Raw genomic sequence first — 26,342 nt, 5'->3', positions numbered from 1 at the left:
TTCAACGGTGTCATTTTAATTAATCGCTGAGGGTCCAATATTGAGTCTCTAATAAAAAATGTTCGACGTTTGATCGTTAATGTAACAAGTTTTTGTGGCAGAGGATGTTTCTCTAACAATAGAGTGAAATAACAACCAACATTTTGTCATGACGTTCTCGATTTATATTAATGATGTAGTAATTTTAACACAAAAGCACCGAACTTGTCCTGTAAAGAGTATATGGGAGTAGTTTCCTGACTCAAGCCATTATTTTATTATAGGAGGTAATCGTTATGCATAACATCACGTTTTATTTGGGAGGTAGTCATGAGTGACGTGTTGCTCGGTCAGGGGTGTAGCTGTATTTTATTATTTATTACTCATTATCGTATTTTTCTTCGCTTTCGGAATTGATTCTGGACCTGAATGTCGAGCGACTCGCACAATTATTTCAGGACAGTGGTACATCTAAATTTCATTACAAAAGTACTACCAGTGTCTCTCGTTCGCTTCAGCGTATGGTGTGTAAGAGCAAAAAATAACGTTGGTCCGAAATGCTACCCCTCATATTTACAATTACACCTCTGGGAAATCGAATCTAAAAGCGCAGCTGGTTGAAAATAGCAAAGTTAATTTTACAGCATCCTGGGTTTTTACACCATACTCCTCTTAAAAGTACATGGTAGTGGCAACTGTCATTTGTTTCATTATTCGATAATTTCCCTTATGCACCGGAGATAAAAGATTAAAGATTAAAGCCGGAAAGGTCGCATCTAAATAATGCAATAGGCTTGAGATTCAATTCTAAACGTACATTTTTAACGTTCCATAAATTGGTACGATGCGGTTTTTGCTTCCGTTCAAATTTAAAGATCGGTCAGAAATGGGCGTTAAAATTAACATTTGTTAAATAAACGTGAATAGACAAACATCCCTATATGTTTATTTACTTCATTTATTCAATGGTAATGGAAAAGTTGAGGGTATTACGATGCTACGTGCCATTACAAAAGGTACACAGCTCTCAATGTTTACTGCCAGTGACGGCTGGTGATACTTTTTACTAGGAGGTCATTTAAGCCACAGTAAAAAAAAAACACATATTCTTGTCGCAAGAAAATGAGCTCCAGGCATACAAATGCCTGAACATACAAATTGGTCTAAATATATAAAAATACAAATAGCAACTGTGAAAATCAACAAGCTGCGCGCGATTGCGGCGAGACGGCTGTTGACCGAGGTTCCGGCTGGTAGGTGCAATTGAAAAGCATTCGCTGTCATGCAAAAACTTCCCTTGTTCCTTTAACAGACGTGAGTCACTGCGGGCTGTAGAGCGATACCTTTGCTACGTGCTCACTCTCGAGGTTAGACAGAGTTTGTAAGAAGTATTTGGATGCGAATCAAGAAATATCCGTACATTATTTCCTTTTATTTGACCTATCAAGTGAAAAGTAAAGAGAACCTGGAGATCGATGTTATGCCTAATTTTTTAGGTGTTTCAGGAGGATCATCGACGTAAAAACAAAGGCGCTTTTTCGGACCGCCGGGCGTACAGTGCATTACTTCGTTTGCTGCATTTACATGACACACCTATGCGGTATTTTAATACTGAAAGAATTTTTTTGGGCACAAAGAATGTATAGACTTAACGCAAAGTATGCCTACAAAAGATGTAAATAAATGGCTTTCATTAACTTATTTAAGTGTAAATTATGACCTTTGAAATTAATTAAAATACGGCGCGAGCGTAAACACCAAAGGTTCTTTTTAGCGGTGCTTTTTTAGAAGTCAAATTCATCAAAGAAGATCCTGAGAGTTCTCCTGCGACAAGCTCCGAGCCGTTTATAACTCATCAGTCAGGCTTAGGTCTCTCTCATTTCCAAGAAGTTCACCGTTTTTTTTTTCGGCAAAACCGCTTATGTTGTAGGCTTTCTATTCTTTATTTGCCGTTTTGTATTTTAATATATTTTATTTTGAGACTGCATAAGTCAATCCCGCGATGACGGGACGAACGTCTAATTATTGTTGCATTCCTCCGGTTGAGTTCATGGCAACTGTCCTTAAAAGACCGGCACTGTTCATTTAAGCTTTTGAAGTTGAACTTCGACACACTATGCTTGCACGAAGAAGCATGGATCCAAGTACATTCTCGATGTACGGGGTGTTTCAAAATCAGTTTCGAAAACGGTGAGAGGGAGAGCTGCAGAGTGTGTGTGAACGAGGTGCACTTTCATGCCTTCTAATATATCCAAAAATAGCGACTTTTAGATTTTCTTGATTTCCTCACACGCTTTGCGTCCTCCCTGTATGAAATATTTGACTTTAGCTCGCTGCAATTAGAAATTATTATTTACTTTCGTTGTTGGTGCAAGTGATCGCTGAGAAACACGCGATTGTATTTTCGAAATAAATGATTTTCAGACGAAAAAAGTTGTCGGAGAGAAAACAACAACTAACAGTTTCACGCTGAATGTTGCTGTCGTTTGATATATAACTTCAATTCCACCTGCTCCTGGTTAGATGGCATCTTATTTGTAAGCGTGCACGGCGAAATAAATACATTTGCAGACTACGATTCTGAGTCTTTAACTGTAAAATGTACGTAAATAATCCAGCTGATAAATTTTAGAGGTTTCTGCCGTTTTTTTCAAATATCTACTTGCTTGTCGTAAAAATCAGTATGTTCTTGTTTAATAGCGAGCAGATTGGTAAACGCGAATGAAAAATGGACGTTCCGATAAGGTCCGCCGCACGAGCAACTGCTCAGTGAGAAATTCCTTTCTTCCGCGATGGTTTAAAAGAAGCTTAAAATTAAAAGGGCATAAATGAAAACTGTCGATAATTGAGAAATTTGCTGCTCCAGGAAACCGAAACACTATGTAAACGTGTGTATTAATTGCAGCTAAAGTACATCTGCGATAAATTAAACAAACACAAAAACACAAAATTTAACTAATTTACGTTCAGCGATTTATCTCTAAATATAAAATTTCCCAGACAAATAAAAAACTTTATTTAGGGGAATGATTTAGATCTCCAGAAAAATAACGGTCCAGTCTTTTATATTGTCGCAAATAAATTAGATTTTGCCTGCCTTGAGGCGATTACGGATATATCGGTAGGCTGATGTGTCTCAAAAAATATTGTTCCTGGATATAAAAAAATATATGATCCAAATGAACGGAAAAGTGTGGAAAAGCTGCGGGGCTTATTTTACCGTGTAAAGTTCCCTCAACGTGCTTTCCACTGTTCTGATCTCGGGTTATTTAATTGTACGGAACGCAGCGAGAGAAATTTACTGTTATCAATCTGTAGTTTTTATTCCGTTTTTTTTTGTATTTTAATTTAATTTATACAGACTTCGCCAGTTTAATCGCGTATGCACCTATAAGCCTAGTCGACAATACGGAGCAACAAAGGGAAAAATCACCAGTTCTTTTCTGATTTTTCTTTCAATAAATGCAGCAATGAAGCACTTTTTTGTAGTTTTTGTTTTGTCTCGTGATGTTTCCTGACGGAATCCTCGCAGTGCCCTAAAACTTTACGAGTAAATTGTTCGTGCAACCTGAAACGATAGAACTCGTGTGACCCTATTGTGCGTTAGATAAAAACGTTTCTCATTATTTTGGAACCGAGTAGAGCGCGTTACCGCACGTATGCGCGTAGTTTCTTTTACCGCACTACGATACTTGGCAAATGTTATAAAACGCAATATAGCAAACAAGCATGTGCTTATAGGAATAAGGACACACCTAACACGTGCGAAAACGTTACGGGTCGCACGCGTTAAATAGAGGACAATTACAGCACACGTGCGACATCTCCTGCAACGTAAAAGTTGAAATTCTATATTACGAACTATAACACTAATTCATGCTATACATTTAAATTAACTTGTATAAGAAATAATTGCTCCGATTTCAATAATAACGTATATAAATTTTGGTTTGGTTACGTGCACTACATAAACATGAAATTAATGGCTTCATATGGACGAAATGTAACGAACTAAATTAATATATAAAACTTCTCTCTAACGAAAACAAGTTATTTAAATTTATGGTTTAACTCGTAAATTAGGACGATATTTTGGATTAATGTATTAACGAAGGCTAAATTTATTGTTATTTCTCTCTTTTAGAGATTTTAGAGGGATCTAGAGAGGTATAAAGCTTTTCTACAAAAAGAGCATTTCAGACTTTATTGCCGTAAACAATCACGTGACAGCAATGTACGTTTTTGGCCTCGAGTTAGTTTTTTTACGAAACGATGTAAGTGAGGCGGTTACTTTTTCAATCAGGGAACTATTTTATGTTGCGTGTTATCCCGTGGGATGATGCTCATCCCAATTAATTTTCTTCTTTTTTTTTTTTTTTAATTTTAATTCCAATCGATTTGACCGAATGAATTTTGTCCAATTAGGCGAGGACCATCCCGTATGTTGTGGACGTTCACCCTATATGTTTGAACGAATACTGAGAAAAGAGACAAACGGTCTTGAGCAGTTTGTAAAGTGAAGCTTAATTTATAAATCATAATATGATATAACAATTCTCGTCATGGAAAAATAAGCTAAGTAGATTTAACCGTTTTAATCTAGGAAAATCATTATTCAAGAAAATTCTACTCTAATGAAAGACTTGAATGCAAATGACATATATTAAAGTTCCTACTAGTTTTCTTTGTTTTTAATTGCCTTCTAACGTCCTTTAAGCGTCACTGTGAAAATGCTGCTGCATCGTTTTAGGAAATTGCACTTTCGTAAAAAACCCAACTTTTTTAATTATAAAACGTAGAAGAAACTTGACTAATAGATGTCCACTTCCCAGCCAATTGGTAAGAACTACGTCATTAGTAGAAAGCAAATTTTTAGTTAAATAATTGTTAAACCATCTGACAATATGTCTTCAACAAAGTGTCATAAATCACCCCCAGTAAAAACACTACAACTCGTACAAAGATAATCCATTAACCGTAAAGTTTAAACCTACGTTTAGGAGAAAATTCATTACTGCACCACCATTATATATCGCGATTGTAAACTTGCTGGACCATCCAAAGATTTATACAACGACACTGTAGAAAATCATGTTCCAGACGACCGCCTATCTCGCTGGATGCTATTTCCAAGAAGACTAAGTGTTGGATGTTTTGTAGTTTTAATGTTGCTTTTAGCACTGCATTTAAATCAATCCTTGTATTTTTGTGTACACCCTTAAAACGTAATATGAGACACTTAAATATTTCATTCTTGCATTCTATAGTGATGTGATATCTCATGTAACATACAGGCCGTCCCGAATAAGAACGTACTCTACAAGGGTTTCGTAAATCATAGGAGATAGAGAAATGGTTAAATTTAAGAAAAGTTGCTCCTTCTTGTGTTCTAGCGAAATCACGTTATTACTTTGAAAAAAAAAAAATCGAGCGGATCCGAAGTTATTTGAGAAAAACCAATTTGTCCCGATTCTTTTTTCAGTGATTTGTGATTTTTATTTCAAAAGGTATGTTAAAATAAATTTGATATTATCATTGCCACTTTTTCTTCTCTACAAGACGGTGTTTGTAGATTTTGCATCCGGTGTTTCGTTTCTTCGAAACCATAATCAACTTCTTTTTTAACAGTCAACAAATTTTATTTTATCCTCAGTAAATTCTTTTTTTTATTCAAGGATATATCACATTTACAATTTATTAAACAATTTACTCTAAAAAGTAAAAAACAATTTAATTTCTACCAAGGGCGCTACGAACTGGCTTCTGCGCTATTCCGATATTACACCTATGGACTTTTCCTCTGTAGACTCTTCAAAGATGAAAATTACTGTAAGACTTTTCAAAATGATGAATTCAAAGTTGCACTCTGCCTTGCAATAAGAAAGGCCTCAAGGGGGAAAGGTAGGGAAGAAATTGTCAACCGGTGTCATTTATGTGTGAACAATGAGGGTGGAACATTAGAACATAAAAAATAATTTTCAACGATTGTTTTGTCTTGATTTTCTTGTTTACTAAGTGACACATGCAAATAAATAATATTTAGAGCCACTTATGATGTCGAATAGAAGTTACGCTATGCTAGAAAGCAGAGAATGAGGCTTTTTCGATTAAACCACTTAATAAATCGTAAGTATGGTACATCCTTAGATAAAAAAAAAATTAGAATTTACTGAGCTTAAAATATAATTCGTTGACTGTTAAAAGAAAAGTTGATGATGCTTTCGAAAAAACGAAACGTCGGATGGAAAACCTAAAAACACCGTCTTGCAGAGAATAAAAAGTGGCAATGATAACGTCAAATTTATTTTAACATATTTTTTGAAATAAAATCACAAATCATTGAAAAAGAAATCGGGAAAAATTGGTTTTTCTCGGATAACCTCGGATCCCTTCGGATTTTTTCAAATTTGAAAACGTGATTTTGCAGAACATAAAAAGGCGCAACTTCTCTCTAGTTAACCACTTCCTTATCTCTTATGGCCTACGATATTTCTGTAGAGTCCCTTCGCATCCGGCATAGCCTGTAGAACAACATAAATCCCGATTTAACAGAAACAAGAGTTCAATATCACAGAATATCCTCTAGTTTTCCCAGGCTTAAAACCAGTTCATCAATTTCCCCACAGGAAGCCGCAGCTGCCAGTTAACGACTAACTGAAAGATGAAACGTTTTTCAAACTGCAGTTACACTTGACCAACAGATGAAGTAAGGAAAGATATATTAAACTCCTCTGTTATTGACAAAGACATTTAGACTGATGTTTAGTCGTGCCTACAAGTTACTTCGCATGCAGTTTAGCAAGACATTGAAGAACCGGTAGTTAATCGAATCCCATATAACACTAGTGTCACTGCGCTAAGCCGACATAAAAGGTGTGAAATAAACTGCTCACGAAAATAGTCGAAACAACACATTTTACAATCTTATTTGAGAACGCGTATTTAGGAAACGCCTTGACTGATTTTCATGGATAAAAAATATTTTGAATGTTTGTTCCTTCTAGAATCATTGATGGTCGCTCATTAAAAAAAATGGTTAAATAGTTAAATAATGATGCCATGCAAATTTGTTAATGTTCGATCCAGTCGTGTATCTCCCCTTGGTATCCAAATATGAGCTCACAGAAATGACTCGAAAATAAATCGTCCCTTCTATTTTTGCGAGCAGTTTATACTGGGTGTAAACTCCATAGCATAAGAGAAAAATTATGTGCGTTTTTCCAATATATTCAAGTAGAGCGACCTGTTCAGGATGTAAACTAGACGATTTGTGATTCTAACACGATAGCAACTTACCCATGTCTCCAGCATCTGTCTTGAAAAATAGAATAAGCATCTTTAATGGCGGCAAGAATCTTCCCGAGTTATTCAGCTATGTCTCTTTAAACCCTTTTCAATTACACTGTGGTGCTGGTTTAAATGAAATTAAGGGAGACTTTGTATTATAAGTACGTTAAAATACAACCTTTCGTGCGGACTACAGAGTACATTTCCATGCGGACTAAATGGCCTTTGATGTACCACGAAAAATGTGTGGTATGGTGAAAACAGGCTTGCCCCCTACAAGTTTCTAGTAAGTAAGGCTCTCCTTCTGGATAGGAGCAAACAATTGCTTCCGCAGTTAACATCCATTGAATGCATCAAAATTATCACCTTGCAGATGTAGATATGCTCTTAGCTTCCTTTGTGCGTAAAGATTAGCAGATTGGTCTGATTTTTCGGGACATCTTGTATAATAAACCCCCGACTCGAAAAGATATTGCAAAGGAGAAGTATTTTGGGCCACATTAATAGCTTAACACGGGAAAGTGAAGCGAGACACAAGAAACAATAATTCATAAACGATGACTTGTCGGTAAGTTGATGATTGATGGTTTTGGTATAGTTGATAGTTTGTAAGAATTGGATGGATGAGTAAAATAATTGGTTTTCGGATAGTGGCTAAATGCAGACAGAGGGTCTGTTTTTTGACATTATAACGGAAATTTGATCTAAAATACTTTAAAAAAAAGACAAACAACTTACTAAAGCGAACTCCTCCAGCAGGAGTTTTTTGAATGTGCCCATTGGTTTCACGAAAGTGTATACTGAAAACCGCACAAAACATATATATGTAGGGTTACGCAACTAACCCTATGTTTTAGTTAGTACCTATTTTGTAAATATTCATTAATTTTAAGATAGCAATACCCTTTGAGACACGGCACTGGTAGGCATTGGCCAGAGCATGAGAATTTCCTATGCCATGCTTTGTCGATGTTGGAAATCCCCGCAATAAAACCGGGTCGGCATTGGAGCTGCATATAGTGGACTTTGTCGGTGCTGGGATTGCCCGCAATAGACCTTGTCGGTCCCACAGCTGCAGTTCCAATTCCCGGCTAAGATGCCACGGTTTGATGCGGCAAATGGTGCAGATGGCACCCTAGCGAAGGTACGCCCATGGTTTATCACCATGGGCGTTGGTACTTAAGATTGGACAAGGCATGGAGGGCCCTCTTCTTCTTGCCCTTGTTTTTGGGATACGGTCGGTCATTGTAACGCAGTCGTCGTGTCCGCGCTCATTACATTCATTAGTCTGTATATTCCTTGTTAATAAACGTAAACTTGTATACCTTCTCTCTGACCTGTGATTTTATTACAAAGATATAACCAACATCCTATATCTTAAGTAGCATTAAAAACACCCGATGCTACATTTGGGGGCTCGTCCGGGATCACAGTAATAGAAAAGGTATAAAGTCGGGAGTGCGTGTGAAAGTGTTAATTAAAGAAACAAAGCCAGATATGGAAGATACAATTAACCAGGTCGCAAGAGGTGTCGCCGTAGTAGAACTGGAAGACAGCCGGCTTCCGCAAAAGAGGGTGTCAGAGCTCAGAGAGGAGCTCAGGCGACGAAACCTAAGGGTGACGGGTCGAAAGCATGAATTGGTGACGAGACTAAAAGCAGCGCTTCTACTTGAGCGAGACCGCGTATCCGACCAGGAAGAAGGAGCATACAACGATGAAGAAGACGACGACGAAGTAGAAGACGATGAGGATGCCGAAGCTGCTGATGATGTAAGACGTACAGATACAGGTAATAGGCACAGAGACGCACGTGTCCTGAATCCTGCGTTTAGCGGCCAAGGGCATCACAACGACGAAGACGATGACGAGGGCACCGATGACGAACGCGCCCGGTACACACCAGTGACACAAAGACGGAACGTGTCACGGCGTGTATTATTGACGTTTAAAGACGTAGAAGGATCCCTGGAGAAGTTCAGCGGCGATGGTCACGCAAATATACAACGATGGCTAGAAGATTTTGAGGAGATGGCCGAGCTGTGTGGATGGAACGAGATCCAGAGGATAGCTTATTGCAAGCGGCTGCTGGAAGGATCAGCTAGCATGTTTGTCAAATACGAGCGATGCGGGAAAACTTGGGCAAAGCTAAAGAGAGCACTGAAGGACGAATTTGAAGAGGCCGTGGATAGCCTGCAGGTACATAGGAACCTAAGTAAGAGGAAGAAGAAACACGACGAAACGCTCCAACAATATGCGTATATAATGCTGCAGATTGCGGCGCCAGCAAATCTTGAGGCGCGGGCGGTCATTCAGTACATAATAGAGGGCATCCCTGATGATGCAGTAAATAAAGCTGTGTTGTACGGCGCTAAAAACATCAAACAGCTAAAAGAAAGGTTTGGGCACTACGAAATGATGAAGCAGGAGATGACGAGGTCCAAGGTAAAACCAACAGAGAGGAAAACTGGCAAAACAGGACGTGTGGAGAGCCAGGACAAGGGGAAAGTTGGAGTTCCGGGAAACGTGGCGAAGAGGCGCTGTTTCAACTGCGGAGCCGAGGACCATGTGAGTGTGGTGTGTCCCTTGAGGGAAAAAGGGAAAAAATGCTTTAAGTGTAGCACATTTGGGCATATCGCCGCGGAGTGTCCGGGAAAGCCCAAAGAGGTGTACGTAGTGTCGCAACTTAGAAAGGAACGGTGCCAACAGGAGGTGACAATTAAGGACGGTAAGACTTTAGCGTTAGTAGATACGGGTAGTGACCTAACTCTAATGAGTGAGGGGGAATACCAGAGATTGGGATCACCCCCGTTAGTAACTAGGCAATTATGTTTTGAGGGCGTAGGGTCTGAGGTAAACGAAACAATGGGTTCGTTTACCACTAGCATGACAGCAGGGTGTGATGACTTTGCCGTAGAGTTTCATGTCGTACCCGACACTATTCTTAAGCATCCGGTTATTTTGGGGACAGATTTTTTGGATCGCGTCGAGCTTCGCATTCGACGAGGGGAGACCACTTTTCTAAAGTTGGACGACGATGATGAGACCGATGTTAATAAAATCAGGCAGCCCCATATATTCAACGCTATTAATGAAGCAAAAGAGATTGACTTAGAGCACAGTAAAGAAGAACGCTATAAAGAGGGGATAGAAAAAATGATCAAGGAATACAGACCGGAAACAACGCGAGATGTGGGCGTACGGGCTAAAATCATTTTGAATTCCGACAAGCCCATAACCTCGCGACCGCGTAGATTGGCTGCATCAGAACGGAAGGAAATGAATGATCTTATGAACGCATGGGTGGCAGAAGGGGTTATTCGGCCGTCCAATTCTGAATATGCGAGTCCAATTGTCGTGGTCAGGAAAAAAGATGGCTCCATTCGGGTATGTGTGGACTATCGGAGGTTAAAGGATTGTAAGTTTCATTTTGGTGCAAAGGAGATAGAAGCATTCGAAAGATTGAGGGCTTCATTGATTAATGAACCTGTTCTGAAGATATATTGGGTGGGGGTAGACACAGAGCTACATACAGACGCGTCATGTTTGGGTTACGGGATGATCTCAATGCAGAAAGATGAAAGCGACGGCAAAGTTCACCCCATACGTTATGCTAATGGTAAGACGACCGACGCCGAATCCAGGTACTGTAGTTATGAATTAGAAGTGCTGGCCATTATAAAGGCATTAGAGAAATTTAGAGCGTATTCACTAAACATACCATTTAAAATCGTAACTGATTGTCAAGCATTCGCTGCGACAATAAGAAAGGAGAAATTATGCTTAAGAATAGCAAGATGGGTATTGTTGCTAGATGACTTTAAGTATGAAGTAGTTCATAGGCTAGGTAAAGACATGTCGCCTGTAGATGCGCTAAGCAGGAACTCTTTGCCTGTAATTATGTATATTAGTGAAGAAGACGGCGGTTTGGTTGCACGCTTGAGATATGAGAACAACAAAGATGAAGAGTTAGGGCAAATTATTCAGGCAAAAGCGCGCAACGAGGCCGACGGCTTCTATTTAAGCAATGACTTATTGTATGAAAATGTGGATAGGAAAAGTTTAGTGGTAGTTCCCAGGAGTATGGAAACGCGAGTGTTTAGGCAGACACACGACCGAGGGCATTTCGGGATTAACAAAACCGAAGCGCTGGTAAAAAGGCAATTTTGGTTCGAGGAAGATCGCAAAGAGCTGCGGCAGGAGACAAGGAGACAGATAGAGAAGACCCAGGAAGAAGAAGCCGCCGAAGATTCAACAAGAACCGCAAACCAGCCATGGGGAATGGGCCTCGAAGAAAGAATGGAAGCGGTTCATGGAGAATCCGAGGATGACAATTGGGGACAATTGTCGCCGCAGGATGGCCGAATGTAGGGTTACGCAACTAACCCTATGTTTTAGTTAGTACCTATTTTGTAAATATTCATTAATTTTAAGATAGCAATACCCTTTGAGACACGGCACTGGTAGGCATTGGCCAGAGCATGAGAATTTCCTATGCCATGCTTTGTCGATGTTGGAAATCCCCGCAATAAAACCGGGTCGGCATTGGAGCTGCATATAGTGGACTTTGTCGGTGCTGGGATTGCCCGCAATAGACCTTGTCGGTCCCACAGCTGCAGTTCCAATTCCCGGCTAAGATGCCACGGTTTGATGCGGCAAATGGTGCAGATGGCACCCTAGCGAAGGTACGCCCATGGTTTATCACCATGGGCGTTGGTACTTAAGATTGGACAAGGCATGGAGGGCCCTCTTCTTCTTGCCCTTGTTTTTGGGATACGGTCGGTCATTGTAACGCAGTCGTCGTGTCCGCGCTCATTACATTCATTAGTCTGTATATTCCTTGTTAATAAACGTAAACTTGTATACCTTCTCTCTGACCTGTGATTTTATTACAAAGATATAACCAACATCCTATATCTTAAGTAGCATTAAAAACACCCGATGCTACATATATTTTTACGAAACATATCCATTAGCTTGTGTGCTCATCACTTTCATTTGTCCCCAGGACATAACAGTCAAAATCCATCCAATATTGATCAGATTTTGCTTTCAAATTATTTCAAAATGTTATTGGTTTTGGATAACCCCATGCAAATAGGATATCTGTAGTAAAGTAACTGAATTAGCGCGAATTCACCCCTTTTAGTCAGTCAGTGGTTTTCGATGTTGCCAGAGGGTAATCTAAAAACCCCACTGTGTCAGACCGGATACAGAGGTTTTGGACAAAAAGGCCTTGAAATGGATGTGGAAACTGGAAATTTTGGTAGATTACGTTAGTCTCGATCTCAATAATGTTATGAGGGTAAATCTGAGAACTACGCAATTCTCTAAAGTATAATTTTCGTTTACACAGTGATCGATTGTATTTTATGTCGACATACAGAGTGTGTCATACGATAATCGGCAAAAAATCATTGGGCGCAAGACTTCGGACTTCTAAACAGAAATCAAATTTAAGCCTTTACTTGGAAAATACTTATGGAAAGATGATTTTAAGGTAATAAAGGCGTTTCAATAGGAGTTTTATAAATGCGATTTCAAGGATTTTTTTCCTCGTGGGAGCAATTATAGTACGCTTTGTAAAGTACAGCTGATTCTGTCGGATCGTATCGCTATCAAGGCCAATTTCGCGACTACAAAGTTTTTTGCTATGACCCATTGACTGAGTTATAAATAGAAATTCTTCAATTCATCCATTGGAATTTATCGAATTTGTGCAGGTACTGCGTGAAAAAAATAATAGGAGCATTGGCTTTTTTTCCAATCTAGATAAAAAGAACATACCAAAAATAAAAAAACATGAGGAATTTATTGTTGATAATCGGTTTAACATCTCGCTCTCTAGAGAGAAAATTTGATTTTTTACTCGCAATAATTTAGATTTATACAGAACAAGGCTATGGATCATACCGTTTGTAAAAAAATCTTTGCAAAGCGCCGAGCTCAATAATTAGGTTTTCGCTATATGGTTCACCTGATAGTAACGAGCATTATTCAGGGTGGTTCAGGTTTTAATCTGAAAATTGTAATCACATATGAATAAAGCGAAAAATATCTCGTACATTCACCAGTAAAAGCAAAATTCTTTTAGAAATTTTGCTATATCGAAATTTTGATATTCAGGTAATGCACATTTAATTAATACTGATTCAACTCTTTCCTCAAACATGTCTTCGAGGCGTCGAGATTTAATTAGATAAATCAATTTGGAATTATTCGCCAGAGCTGCACCCCTCTGTTCTGCCAAATCTTCACTTCAATAAAATTCCATTAGAGTGATCAGGCAAACTTAATTAAAGAAGACTCTACATTTAGGGAGTAATTTTAATCATTTATTTTTTGATGCAAAATTCAGAAAGTACCTTTGTTTGACGTGGATTTTTCGTTGATTACGTTCCAATATCCTATAAGAAGCTTTTAAAACATCACCTGACAGTTTATAAAGCGAAGCAGTTATGATGGAGACCAAAATGGGAGTATGTTAGTGTAAGTACATGCGATGTAACATATTCGGGTCAAAGCTTTGTGCATCGGCAGTACTTTCGAAACGTTCAACTGATGTTAAATCGATGGTACGTCAGTAAATTTCCGAACAAAGATCTACTTCTAGGCCTTTTAGGCCACCGAATGTAAACCCGCTAGATTTCTGATCCCGAGGGGGTCTGAAAAATAGGGCTCAGCCAGTCCCACCCTAGAGTGGGAATGATGTTATTGTTTGCATTTCTGGGGCTTTAACTAAAATTACAAACGAAGCAATGAGCCATGTGGAAAACAATTTTTTCGCCGTTTACGTGCGTGCCTTGGACAAAATGGCGAGCATTTCAAGTATTTTGCGTTTGTAAATTTTAATTTAATGGTAATTTTGCCCCGTATGGGTGAACTTCTAACTCTCAGAAATTTATGCAATACTGCAAAAAAGATATTACGTATTTTGAAACACTTGTGCTGTCAAACTATTTTTCCTGATTTTGCCACACTCTGTATATGTTTCATGGAACAAATTAGCAGGTAATACTTACAGCTTCATTTTACCTCGCAAATCATAATTTGTAGAGACTGAAAGAAATTAAGTCTCAGTAATTAAATTCCGAATTCGATTTAGGTGAGCTTTCCTACACTAATTTGCTCGCCCCTTGAATGTGTTTATTGCGCCCTAAATCAACTGCTGGAATTACCAAATAATAAATTTTGTTCACAGAACGGGCAAGAAATGTGCGTGAGTATTCGTAAATTCACGTAAATTCATTTGCTAATGAGATTTTTCGAAATAATGTTTAGGCAATATTTACCGCAACGTGGGATACGGACAGGTTTTATTTTCATACGCGGAGGGTCATGTATTAGCCGTAATTCGATGCATCGCGTTCGAGTGTCAGTATCTCGAAAACCGTTTGAGATCCAAAGTCGGTTAAATCGACGCAAAATTGGGTCATTATGAGTGGAGTATTTCACCGTTCCCGGAGAGTTCTGTTATTTCAAAGAGTGGCTGGTATACATCTATAATGTTCACCCCTTCCCTCAGCGAAGGATGGGCCAGTTTCTGAGAGCAGGAGCATGCTGTTTATCCTATTAAAAAATTCCGCTTGCCACTGAATGAAATGAAAATTGTTCGCTCCACATTTCCTTTGTACGATTTAGCGCGAAGCCTGCGCTATTACCAGGAGTATTTTGTTCTTACCATGGAGAATTGCCTTAAGCATCTCATAATTCTCTCTCATAAACTTTTGACTTAATCATTTGTTACCATACAGAACAAACACTCCTCGTCCATACGTTACGAGTAAATTTACCATACCTACAGTAGACATTTTATTTTATAATTTCCATAGCGATATACATATTTCAGGGTCCTAAATCAAACCCAAAGTTATTGCATAATTTATCTACTCGTTATATCCGACAAATATTAAACCGCACTCTCCGAGTCTAACAGGGCGAAAAATGACGGAAATAAAGCTCAGATTTCCAAAATGAATATGCGACACGATGAAATATGAGAGGTCGAGGCATAAAAACCATGACTTTTAAAGAATATTTTGCATTTAAATTATTCTATTTTGGCCATGTAAACAACTTAAAATTATATGCGTACGCTCGCAAAAAAAGTTCGTTTGGGTAAAGAAAACAAGCGCATAAATGTAATTTTTACGTCGCAGTCGTGGTCTGCTTTATGTCTAAATTAAATAAGCTTATGTACCACTATGCGAAGCATATAGAGGTGGCTGGAAAGGCTGCAATTTGGTAACTAATACCTTTTACGTGGTGAATGTCAGCTAATTACCGCCAGGAATTAATTTGGTTTAATTTTCAGTGTTGAAAACCAAGTGAAAATCAAACTCAGTAAAAGCGTCGAACTGCACGGCAGAGATGAGTATTGGCCAACCAACCAATAAATTTTGCTGGGTCCATTTGCAATCTGAAGTTGTGCAGGCATCGTCAATCTCTCAAATCACCATCTGAGAAGATTAAGGTCTATTACGACTCATTCCAGCTCTGCGTTTCATTAACTTGAGTACCCCGAAAACAGGTTTCGATCCTATTAGTTCTCGTCAGTTCGGTTCATCTCCAGTCAACCAAGCGCAGAAATCGGCAATATCAACAGCAAACATGTTGGGCTTACGGGAAAATATGCTATCAGCCCTATCTTCCCTGTCCTTTTTGCAGCATTCTAACCAAATCTTCGAGCGAGTTGCATCATACAGGACCGGCTTAGATACGTGTGCGTCACATGCTACTGCGTCACCCGGTGAAGTCTTAGGAAGTGCTCGGAGAATATGTGATTTTGATGGTTTGCTTCGAAATAAGTGGGATTGTCCCTGGTCCCATTGATCTTCCTCTCCACCTTCCTGTGGAAGTGTCCGTGGTTTTCCTCACAGTCGCCTTCCGATTACGACTTCTCCTCAGTTTCTTATGGCACTATTTTTGATTATTTGTTTTCAGATTCTTTTCTTCTTTTTCTAATTTTTAGTTTTTTTCCCCAGTTCTAAATACCTGCATTAGATGTTTAATGAAAGTTCATCATTAATTCGTGTGAAAGTAAACTTCTGGATTCTCTTAGTCAGCACCCTGGATTTAATTGACTATGTGTGGAATTGACCGTAGTGAAATCTGCGTCTTTTATTGAACTATAATGTCGAATAAAACACAAAATTTATAGTCTCAGTGAAAATAAAAGGAGTGCGATAAAGTTAACTACTAGATCCTAGCCTGATTCAAAACGGTTATTTTATAGAGGGATTAATCCACATTACTGCATGCTCTCACCAAAAATAGATATAAAGGTACTCAGTTTTACGCGCTCTATGCATACATAAATTAATTGATGTTATTTGGTTATTATAGGGCGAATACGGTAAGATTTATGTTTTACGGTAATTACTCCAGTCGCTAATGCAGCACCTCACTTTATGACTTGCTCTGTCATGCCTTTTCAGAAACTCACTTTTTCTCTCGTGCAAAAGCAAAATGGGTCTATTGCGTGTATTTTAGTCACATTTATACAGACATACTGTTTTACAATTGATTAATTTTTTTCCTTTCCTTTCCTTCTGTTTGGTTGTTATTCTTGGCTGATTGTAGGGCACGTTATCGACCAGCTCCAGAATGATTTCTCCTTTAAATACATATCGATGTGGAAATCTAACAGTAATTCACAGTTAATCGTCTAACAAATCGGCAATTATTTGTCCTATACGAGCATCTCCAATAAATACCCGAAATCGAATTGATGTGGGATATATGGAAAAAGTTCAGGCCAATTCATTAAAACTAGTCTTATTTACGGCTGATTGGTAGAAGAACCAGCGAATAACATATAAAGGCCAATTGATAAGATTAAAATCAAATATTTGAAAAAAATCGTGAGATAGTGAAGTGGAGTTAACTTGATTGGTAACATACTTCATGGGTCGAGCTGCAGGCACGGTCCATGGATTGGCGAGCGTGGGTTATATTTTTCCTCACGAGTTTCAACCTATTTATATAACACAGTCTAGTTTATTACTTTGATATAATATGAATTCGAATTAGTTATCCGTTGAAAACACTTAGGATAAAATATTTTTATCTTAAGATAATCACGTATCTCTGGTAAAATCAAGTTCGCATATCGCTTCAACTCACAACAGATATCACTATTCTGTAAATATTGGGTCAGAATGAATTTAAGGTGAGGACAAAATAGTTTTATGGCCAAAAAACAGAGCATTGACAATCATATTTAAGGGTGATATTTACAACCATTTTATTATTCGGTATCGTGAATTCGGAAGTGCACATTTGCTTCGAAAGAACTAAATTGTTCCTCCATGACGATACAGATGTTTCCTCTGGTAAGTTTTACGCTCCTTTTAATAATTCAATGTATTAAAATGTTGGTCATATCAACCACAGAGCAAGTGAAATCATTGATCCAGGCAGCATCCACCGAACTTGAACAGACGCTGAAATCAAATCTTGGCTTATGGACGAACTTTTCGTATACTTATTATAATATTGATTGGCATCATGATGCTTTCACGTCTGTCTTTTACTTACTCTTAATAAGTGCGATTTGTTAGATTTTTTATGTATTTTAGCGTGGCAGGAAACATTACAAATAGTTCGGTTTCCATAGGCGATCCAGTTGTAAAAAATTTCACTCCACTTCCAGATGGGTTTGAAATATTCAACTTAACGCTTCCGTTTATCTCCATTAATGGGAACTATAATATATTTGGCTATGTCGGCAAGAACCGGTTCTTCGATATTTTTGGGAGTGGGCCCTTTCAGTGAGTTTCTATTTAATCCCTCATAGAACATAAAAAACTGTTTTCGATTAAAACAGTTTTTTATGTTCGAGTAGAACTGACTCACCAATGGCGGATATTCGATGACTTCCATGACTAGATTTGCTTTTTTGTTCTTTAATTAAATTTTTTTCTGTTTTGCTTTCGGCAACTTCCAACTTGCAGATATTGCACTGTACTGTTTTTCAGCTTGGAACTGTCGAATTTCTCAGTTGCCCTCACCACTGATCTACGAATCAATAGCTCGAGTTTGTGCATTCTCGTTGATACTAGCTTTGAGGCGGCTAAATGCACGGTCAGTAAGTCAATAGGTGCATTCAGAATGGCGGACCGTTTAGTAGCGACGCAGCATAACTTAACGGTTCTGAACTCAAAGCGATTTGAATTGTGTTACTTTGGGTTTGATCAAAAGTTACTTCTAGCTAATTAACATTTTTAGAACACATTTGAGAATATTATGGATGGCGATAAGGATCTAGAACCATTAATGAACAAACTTCTTCAGAATATTATTCCAGACGTAATAAGAATTCTACCTAGGGAGATAATAGACTGTATCGATCCAATCATACAATGGGTAATTACGGTGTCAGTAATTTTCGTGTAATGCATTATTCCACAACGTAGCTTAGATTTTAGTACCGTTCTTGGACCTTGAAAGGAGGTACCAGTGTGCACTTAAAAACCCTCAAAATAAAATATGAATTAAATTGTTATACCCAGTTTGTCGAAACAACTGTCAAAAGTGGTTTGACATTATATTAACGATATTTATTTCAGGTGATCGACAAAATATTACATGGGAACGCAATGCAAAATTTTATGCAACTTCTTGGTCTATTAACAGCGGACATGGATGCTTTGAGGACCTATTTCAAAGAGCCATTGACGGAAGATTTTGAGAGATTGCAATAAATGTTATAAATTATAAAAACAAATAACAGGTTTTTGGGTTTTAATATATCCAACATACAACTAAAAAGTCGTTTGTTAAATCATCCGTTTAAAGTGGAGATACTGATGGGGTACGTGGAAGCACGACTGATTCAGACGCTGTCTAAAATCAGGTTATTGTTTTTATCACAGGTCATCGCAAAGTTTCTCCAGACGAGCCAAACATTATGTGCACTCAATTAAAAACTGATTTCTTGGGCTTTGGAAATGCAATTGCATCTATGAGACTGGTAGTCGAATTTGAAGTACCCACTGATTTGTTATCAGTGCATTTTTATCTGCGCACAAGTATGTTACGTTTCCTCAATTTATTTTTACGTGCCTCCAAATAACTTTCCACGGCACGTAATTTATTTTTTACGTGCACTCGGACAACTTTTCACGTTCCGGTAGTTTATTTCTATGTAACTGTAGTTTATTTTTCACGTGCCCGTGAATTATTCTTTGTGTGCCCCAAATTATTTTTCGCGTGCCCGTAGTTTATCTCTGTATGTCCGTAGATTAGTTCTACGTGCGCCCAAATTACTTTTCGCGTCTCCGTAGTCATTTCTACAACCATGGAAGAACCAACAAGGAGTTTTTGAATGTCCTCAGGTTGAACTGGATTGAATATCAGTCGTTCAGCTGTAAAAGAGGATCAGTTTTTTAAGTGGCAAGATACAAGTAACAAGCTATCAATTACTTCGAACGGTACTGTCGCCCATTAGGACTACAAGGGGTTTTATTATTCATGTCCATGGGGTATTATCGAAGCTAATATAAGCTTTAGCTATTCCAAACAGCTCTGGGGACTGTAAAATCAAAGCGAACAAAATCAGAATACTAAAGAAACGAGCACTGCAAAATTAGTGACACCATCCTAATCGACGAGCCATCTTCCAATAGAAAAGCGATTAGAATGGCGTTCAAGATGTGCATACTAATTCGAGGTTTTAGTAATAAAAGTTTACCCATTTAAAAGTTTCGCTGCAATAAATGGTCTACTGCTCCAAAAGTGAAGGCCGCTGTATCGACCCTACAGCCTGAAGCGCTACTGGGCTAACCGCTTAATTTAACATTTTGTGTAGATTGGTTTTGTTTTCACAATAAATGTTCATTGCAATATTACGGGCGTGATTGTTTATTAATTAACACAATTATGTATTTTTACAATTTAATCTTTACTACTTTGCAAATTGTCATTCACAAGATTTCCATTCATAATTTTACAAGGCGGTAGCGTCTCCACGATTCGTACTTCAAAATCATAGTGATTCGAAATGTTCGGCTTGCCTGCCTTAGGGGAAGTTTCACGAATGGAACGTCCAGGTTCTGCCTCGGCCCGCGCAACTACCGCACGTGAACCCCATCGACTACCTGCGGGAAGACGTAGATCGTCTGACTCTTACTACAAGGTTTCCAAACGAACAGCCTCTCGACGATGAGGTCACCCAGATGTGTATCGATATGCCGATTTCCGCCATCCAAAATTTAATTCGGTCAATTCCAGGTCTATTAATTATCAGTTGCAATCATGGCGTACTTTGTCCCGTTGTTTTCGCAATTGTTAAGATAAATAAAACTTTATATTCGTAAAAGTTGCTTTATTTATGCCGCATATAATTTATCTGCATTTCAGTAAATTCATTACTTAAAAATTTTGTCGACAACAGATATCATGTTTTTTTTTTTTTAATTTTAATTAGCATTGAAAATTTTGGAGGAAGTATACCTGGGTTTTTACTAAAAATTTCATTTAAATAATCGTTGCCTTGCCTTTGTCCGATGACGAATGAAGGTCCTATGGGTGAAAAGTTACTGCGATTTTCCTACAAACGTGGACAAACATACCCGCATCTTCGACACATTAAAAGGAAGCGATAAATCACTTGGGCGAGCGCCCGCGATAAAGAGATACAGGAAGTAATCGACTGTTTGGCAAATTTAGGACCAGTATTAAACTCAAACGAAACGAAACGATCCTTCGGAAAACTACAATTATACTTAATCCAAATATAAGAGAAGTTCCACTTTTCCGAAGATATCGGACACCCAGTATCGAAGACGTAGCGGAACGAGCTTAGCCGTGATGCTGATACCGAATGAACGAACGGCCTCCTCAAAAGGAACTTACAGCTGACAAGAGAACTACCGCTGCGATGTTTGGTGTGAGCAAAACTAACTCAGACGCTGATGAATGCCAGTACCCACAGGAAAAATCTGGAAAGATTAAGGTCTATTACAACTTAATCCCTCATTCCAGCTCTGCGTTTAACTAACTCGAGCATCGCGAAGACCGGTTTCGATTCCATTAGATCTCGTCAGTTCGTTTTATCTCGTGTCAATCAAATGCAGGCTGTGTGTCGGGCCTACGGGAAAATATCCTATTGGCGCCATCTGCCGTGTGCTTTTTGCAGCCTCTCGACCGAATCTTGGAATGTAAACAGCGTGACTCAGTACACACAGGGCCGACAGGATTAACGAAGATGAATGCAAATTGTCGTAGGAAAAATTTGCGAAGATTAAGGTCTATTACGGCTTTATCTCTCGCTCTTTTTCAAGTTCAATTAATCGTTAAAATATTAAACTGTATGTGGGGAAGTCACCACCAGATCCTATGATTTTTAGTAATTAAGTACGCAGTCATCATAATTAATTGTACATTAATCATTTTGCATAAATCCTACGTTCTTCGTCCTTGTAAATTCCCTAAACTAATGGTCCTTAGCGCAGGGCGAAATTATATCCACGAATTTATTACGAACTACTGAATTTATTTCTGATCCCGTCTAATTGAATCCTGAGTTTCGAAAAGGACTAAATTCTATTGTTATTTAAATGGATGAAATCCGATTTCCAATGTTACGGTTCAATTTGCTAATAAGTTTTGATTGAGCTTATAGTGGTATGAACAGTCCTTTCGGTTACTTAGGCTACATTAACAGACATTTTGGTTAACTTGTTTGCTCATGGAGACAACGTGAATGGCGTATGGAATTAAGGGTTACCTCTCGTGCCGGTTTCGCCCTGTCGAGGATTTTTTCCTTTTTATATTTTCTTCTCCTCTTGTTATTTTCAACTGGGAGTCGTTGCGGGAAAGCACTCTGTAGATCAATATGTCCGGATAAGCATCTGGATTCGCTTATTACTAACAACCATTTACGATATTGCGGTACACTTGCCCGGCAAATTCGGTGTGAAGGTGAAGGTAACATCCCCCGAAAAAAGGGGGATGGAAGCGGTTTCGGGCGCGCGCCCGAGCCACGTTATCTTACGACGAGAAGCAAATTTGCGTGCCAGACTTGAGAGCCGGGTCGTCCTGAAAAGGGTCCGTTGAAGAAGTCGGAGTTCGGTATCACGGAGTCCGGAGACCTACTAGATCTCCGAGTGAAACACAGGGTGTCCTCAGGAAGATGTCACCGGGGGCCTTCTTAAATCGAAAGCGATCGGTGCACCGTAACCAAAATAGCGATTTTTAGTCCTGCTGTACCACCAATATCAAATTTATCTGTCCGATTGTACGTTATTGGAAATGATATTTTAGCTGCATACGATACTGCCGAACAAGAATTGTGCCACGGGAGGCCTAAGCGTTTTATTTTTACGCCCTGAGTTATATTTGAGGAAACACTCGACGTAAACCAGCCGCAGATAAATGTCTTTACCACTTTTGCGGAAAGATAAATGCGTTGCAATTTATCACAAAGAATGCATCGCTTGGAAGTTCGGATTTTTGCGGAGTTCTTTTGTATGCTGGTTCAGTGATTACAGTAAGGAGAGAGATAATGGGGCTCGTAGAAGATATTTAAATTTGTACCGAGCTAAATAGTGCTCGTTACCGAAGAATAAAAATTTCAACCCTCATATTTCTACGAAATTTATGTCCACCTAACGATTGCGTCATACGGGAACTTCTACCATGCGTGCGGAACAATTTGCAAAATTAGGCAACAACTTTATCCAGCAATAACGACCACGACAGTTAGGCCGTTGCACTTCAGCGCTAACGAGATTACATTGCGGCGAAGGAGTCCTGATGCAAATTAATGTCATTCGAGGAACGATCCAATTCCTCATCTTGACCGATATTTCTTCAATTTAGATGTTCCTAACACTTCCATCGGCTGATATTTACGTGTTTAGCAACCACGTTTTTGCGTTTGAATTGCAGCCCGCCATCGACGAACCTGCGAAATGTGAAGACGAAGCTCGCGCAGCGGTGTGACGTCACAAAGCGGTACGCTCCACGTCAGTTATTCGGCGCAATGCACCGCAAATCGGGGATTACAGGAGGAATTTGGCTTAAGTGTCCGTTCAAATTTTTAGGTGTTCGGTAGGTCTGCGTCGATCAATGACCGATTTCTCCTCTCGTCGGATGATTTTTTCCCGGAGACGAAGTTTTGCGTGTACTGCTGGCTGTCCAAGAATCCAAAACGATTATTTTATACGTAAAGAACATCACGTGAAGTAGGGGGGCGCAGGTGTAAAGAACGTATCAACAACGGTGTCATCTAAAGTTTTTGAGACGGCCGTTGGCTGTAAATACGCATTGTTGTAATTGCTTTGTACAATAACGTGTCCAGATTAATATACGCCGAATTAACAAATGTGGTGTAGTATGATTAAAAATGTACATAACTCTAAATTTCATTTTATAAGTTGCGCGAACAGGGACGCCGTTTAAAAAATAATGCCGGCATCATGGAGGTGATATCACGAGGGAGTTTTATGGGCCGAAAGGACGGCCTTCGCTTCTCTTTTTATCACAGATATTGAACGTTCCACAACATGTACAGTTTCTAAATATCGATGCGTCCAAACGCAGGATAACGTTGTTAAAGCGTCCTAACCAAAAATGGCAGGGAAATCACTTACAGTTTTTGTCAGATTAACTGGACAATGTCCACACGGGGAGGGGAGAATCATATAAAACGCAGCTTTCCATGAAATGGTAATATATTTTAAAAATAATTTAAATGAACACAAAATTATTGATATTTGGCGACCGGATTTGTTTATTTTATCATCCATAAACTATCTCATGCACACATAAAATGTGGCCGAAATGAAAGGAAATATTTTCAGGTAATGTTTTTAATATATGTATTAGCAATGTATTCAAAAATTGATCGCGTAAAATTCTATATTCTGAATTAAAAAAATAAACACACACAAATAGACGCACACATGGCATAACCGTGATCGATCGGGAAAGGAGAATTTGATTTCAACTGGGGATAAGCGGGAATTAAACTGAATTTCAAAGAATTCACTTTATCTTGTCGAGAATGGCAGGTCCTTTTTAAAGCTTCCACAACTTATTTAATACCTTCAAAGTAGGTTAGCCCATAGAGGGCGGGGTATTGTTTGAAACACAATTTGTCGCAAACAGCTTTCCAGTAAGCCTTAATTATCCCCCTCTCTGGAAAACATTTTATTTTAAAGTTGGTGTAATTCTACCAGCTTATTCCAGTTTAGCGAGAATATGAATTTATTCATTCATTCCCTGCTCTTCTGAAACTTAGACCTAAAACAATTTCTTAATTTAATCACATTACGTTTCTTCTCTGAATTCAATCTTTCCTGGGCAAGAGGTGGCACGGCACGAGGAGAAACAATTATGGAGGACGGGGAAGAAACGTTCCGTGGCTTCTGGTCTAAGTGCGCAGTGTTAATAGGTAAGCCAATATTCAAAAGAAATGCTTAAAGCAATGAACGCCAAGCTCAAATGCACATAAAAGAAATTTCCCGAACATACCTGAGAACATGTTTTTACTTGAAATGAGAGCAGCAAAATAGGTTGTTTTCGACCGGTATAATTCCGTTGCCGGCCCAAACAAAGCCATATCGAGAAGTTCAACGATAAAGTTTAACTTGGAATTGCTTGTAATACGGGAACATACAGGGTGCCTCAGAAACGTTGGCGCAAATGGGCGGAGTGCGCTATTGGACAAAGCAATAAATTGTTATTTTTTTATTTTGCAACTTGGCAAAAGGGCGGTTTTAGGCACGATAAATTCATTTAAAAGTTTTGTTCCAAGCTGGTCGATCGATGGCTGATCTTTAACAGCTTTCCAGATATTTACATTTAACGTTTGGTTAAGGTAGTTTGACACCCTGTGGAATTGAAACAAGTAACTCGAGCCCCCATCACTTATTTGTAGCGCTGAGGCTGGAATAACTTTAAGGCTAGCAGGGATGCATGTGAAGGAAATGTGGGTCAGCGTTTAGGGCCGTTTCTAAATTCCCAACTTAGACTTGGGGCCAAGCAAAATTATATTGAATAATGGGGGACTAATATCATTTGTAACAGTTTCTGATTAACAGCGTTTGTCGTGTTTACTCTATCCAGACAGAGGTCGAGATGTTCTCTTTACTACAATTTCCGCCTCAAGAGACGGATTTAAGACCTAGTTGTATTTCCAAGTTTTAAGCTCGACTCGAAGTTTGAGCAGCAGATTCGACGATTATTCCATTGGTTACTGTGAAACTCTCCGATTGAATGCGCGGAGTTTAAACTAATGTTATACAATTGCTCATGAGTGCAACATATTTGCATATCAAACGCACCTCTATTTTCACTAATTTACCTGTCTGTGCTGTCAACTTCCGCGTTCAAATCTCCTAATTAGAATAGAAAATGCAATTTCTTGTTGAACATTTTTTCTCCCGTCCAATTTCCAGTTTCAAATGATGCATAAATGCATATGACAATTTAGATGCTTTTGACTATAAGCAGGTATGTTCTTGGATGTAACTTTATATACCTCCATTCTGGTAACTTAGTTCAAAACTTTTATTGCGGACATTTTCAAATTGGAGTTGTGGGTTTTAAAGTAGTTATTGTGCAGGTGTCCCTAGAAACCTGAAAGAACGAGAATTTGAGTGCTCCATAACTACCTACGCTTAATAATCCATAAAATGTATTGCACAATTATGTTGATTGAACCCGCTCTTCTGCAATGTTAAATATCCATTCAGTAACACGAACAAGGGCCATAAGTGCGCTAGATAAGCCCCAATCTTATTATCTTTTTTTCGTTCATATCTTTTATTATCTTAAACTCTTTTTGCAGCTAAATGCATTTGTTTACATCTGCCCTCTCCACTTTAGGTGAGGGACCTAAGATCATCCAGTAAGAAAAATATTCAAAAATAAGTTCTCGAGGGAAAGTTCATAGCAAAACCAAAGCCATACAGTGGTCGCAAATTGGTGGTGGATATATTGGGACACGGTAACGAATAAAATGAGAATAACGAAAACGGAATGGAAGCGTAAAGGGCGATTAAATGAGAAAAGTTTTAATCAGTTGTGTTGAACCTGAACTAATCTCAACTGAATTTTATGAAAATGAG

At 38.6% G+C, this 26,342-nt stretch overlaps 2 protein-coding genes across 4 annotated transcripts in view; both read left to right on the top strand.

Moving 5' to 3' along the window:
• LOC136348698 (nephrin-like) overlaps nucleotides 1–26,342 on the top strand; it is a 157,200-nt gene that overhangs the window by 56,377 nt on the left and 74,481 nt on the right. The window lies entirely within an intron of this gene.
• LOC136348701 (uncharacterized) lies at nucleotides 17,179–19,035 on the top strand. The gene is made up of 7 exons (XM_066299780.1): nucleotides 17,179–17,434; nucleotides 17,491–17,597; nucleotides 17,659–17,785; nucleotides 17,844–18,035; nucleotides 18,243–18,348; nucleotides 18,493–18,630; nucleotides 18,834–19,035. Exons 1-7 carry the CDS (start codon nucleotides 17,424–17,426, stop codon nucleotides 18,966–18,968), a joined length of 816 nt encoding a protein of 271 aa, XP_066155877.1. The 5' UTR covers nucleotides 17,179–17,423; the 3' UTR covers nucleotides 18,969–19,035.

This window comes from Euwallacea fornicatus, chromosome 34, assembly GCF_040115645.1.
Source record: "Euwallacea fornicatus isolate EFF26 chromosome 34, ASM4011564v1, whole genome shotgun sequence".
Classification (NCBI taxonomy): domain Eukaryota; kingdom Metazoa; phylum Arthropoda; class Insecta; order Coleoptera; family Curculionidae; genus Euwallacea; species Euwallacea fornicatus.
Note: the sequence above shows the minus strand (reverse complement) of the source record. Positions and strands in the feature narration are given on the sequence as shown.

Coding starts and splice junctions, on each gene's coding strand:
- LOC136348701 (XM_066299780.1), top strand. Junction 17,786..17,843: donor TGGCATCATGATGCTTTCAC/GTCTGTCTTTTA, acceptor TATGTATTTTAG/CGTGGCAGGAAACATTACAA. Junction 18,349..18,492: donor TTGAGGCGGCTAAATGCACG/GTCAGTAAGTCA, acceptor TAACATTTTTAG/AACACATTTGAGAATATTAT.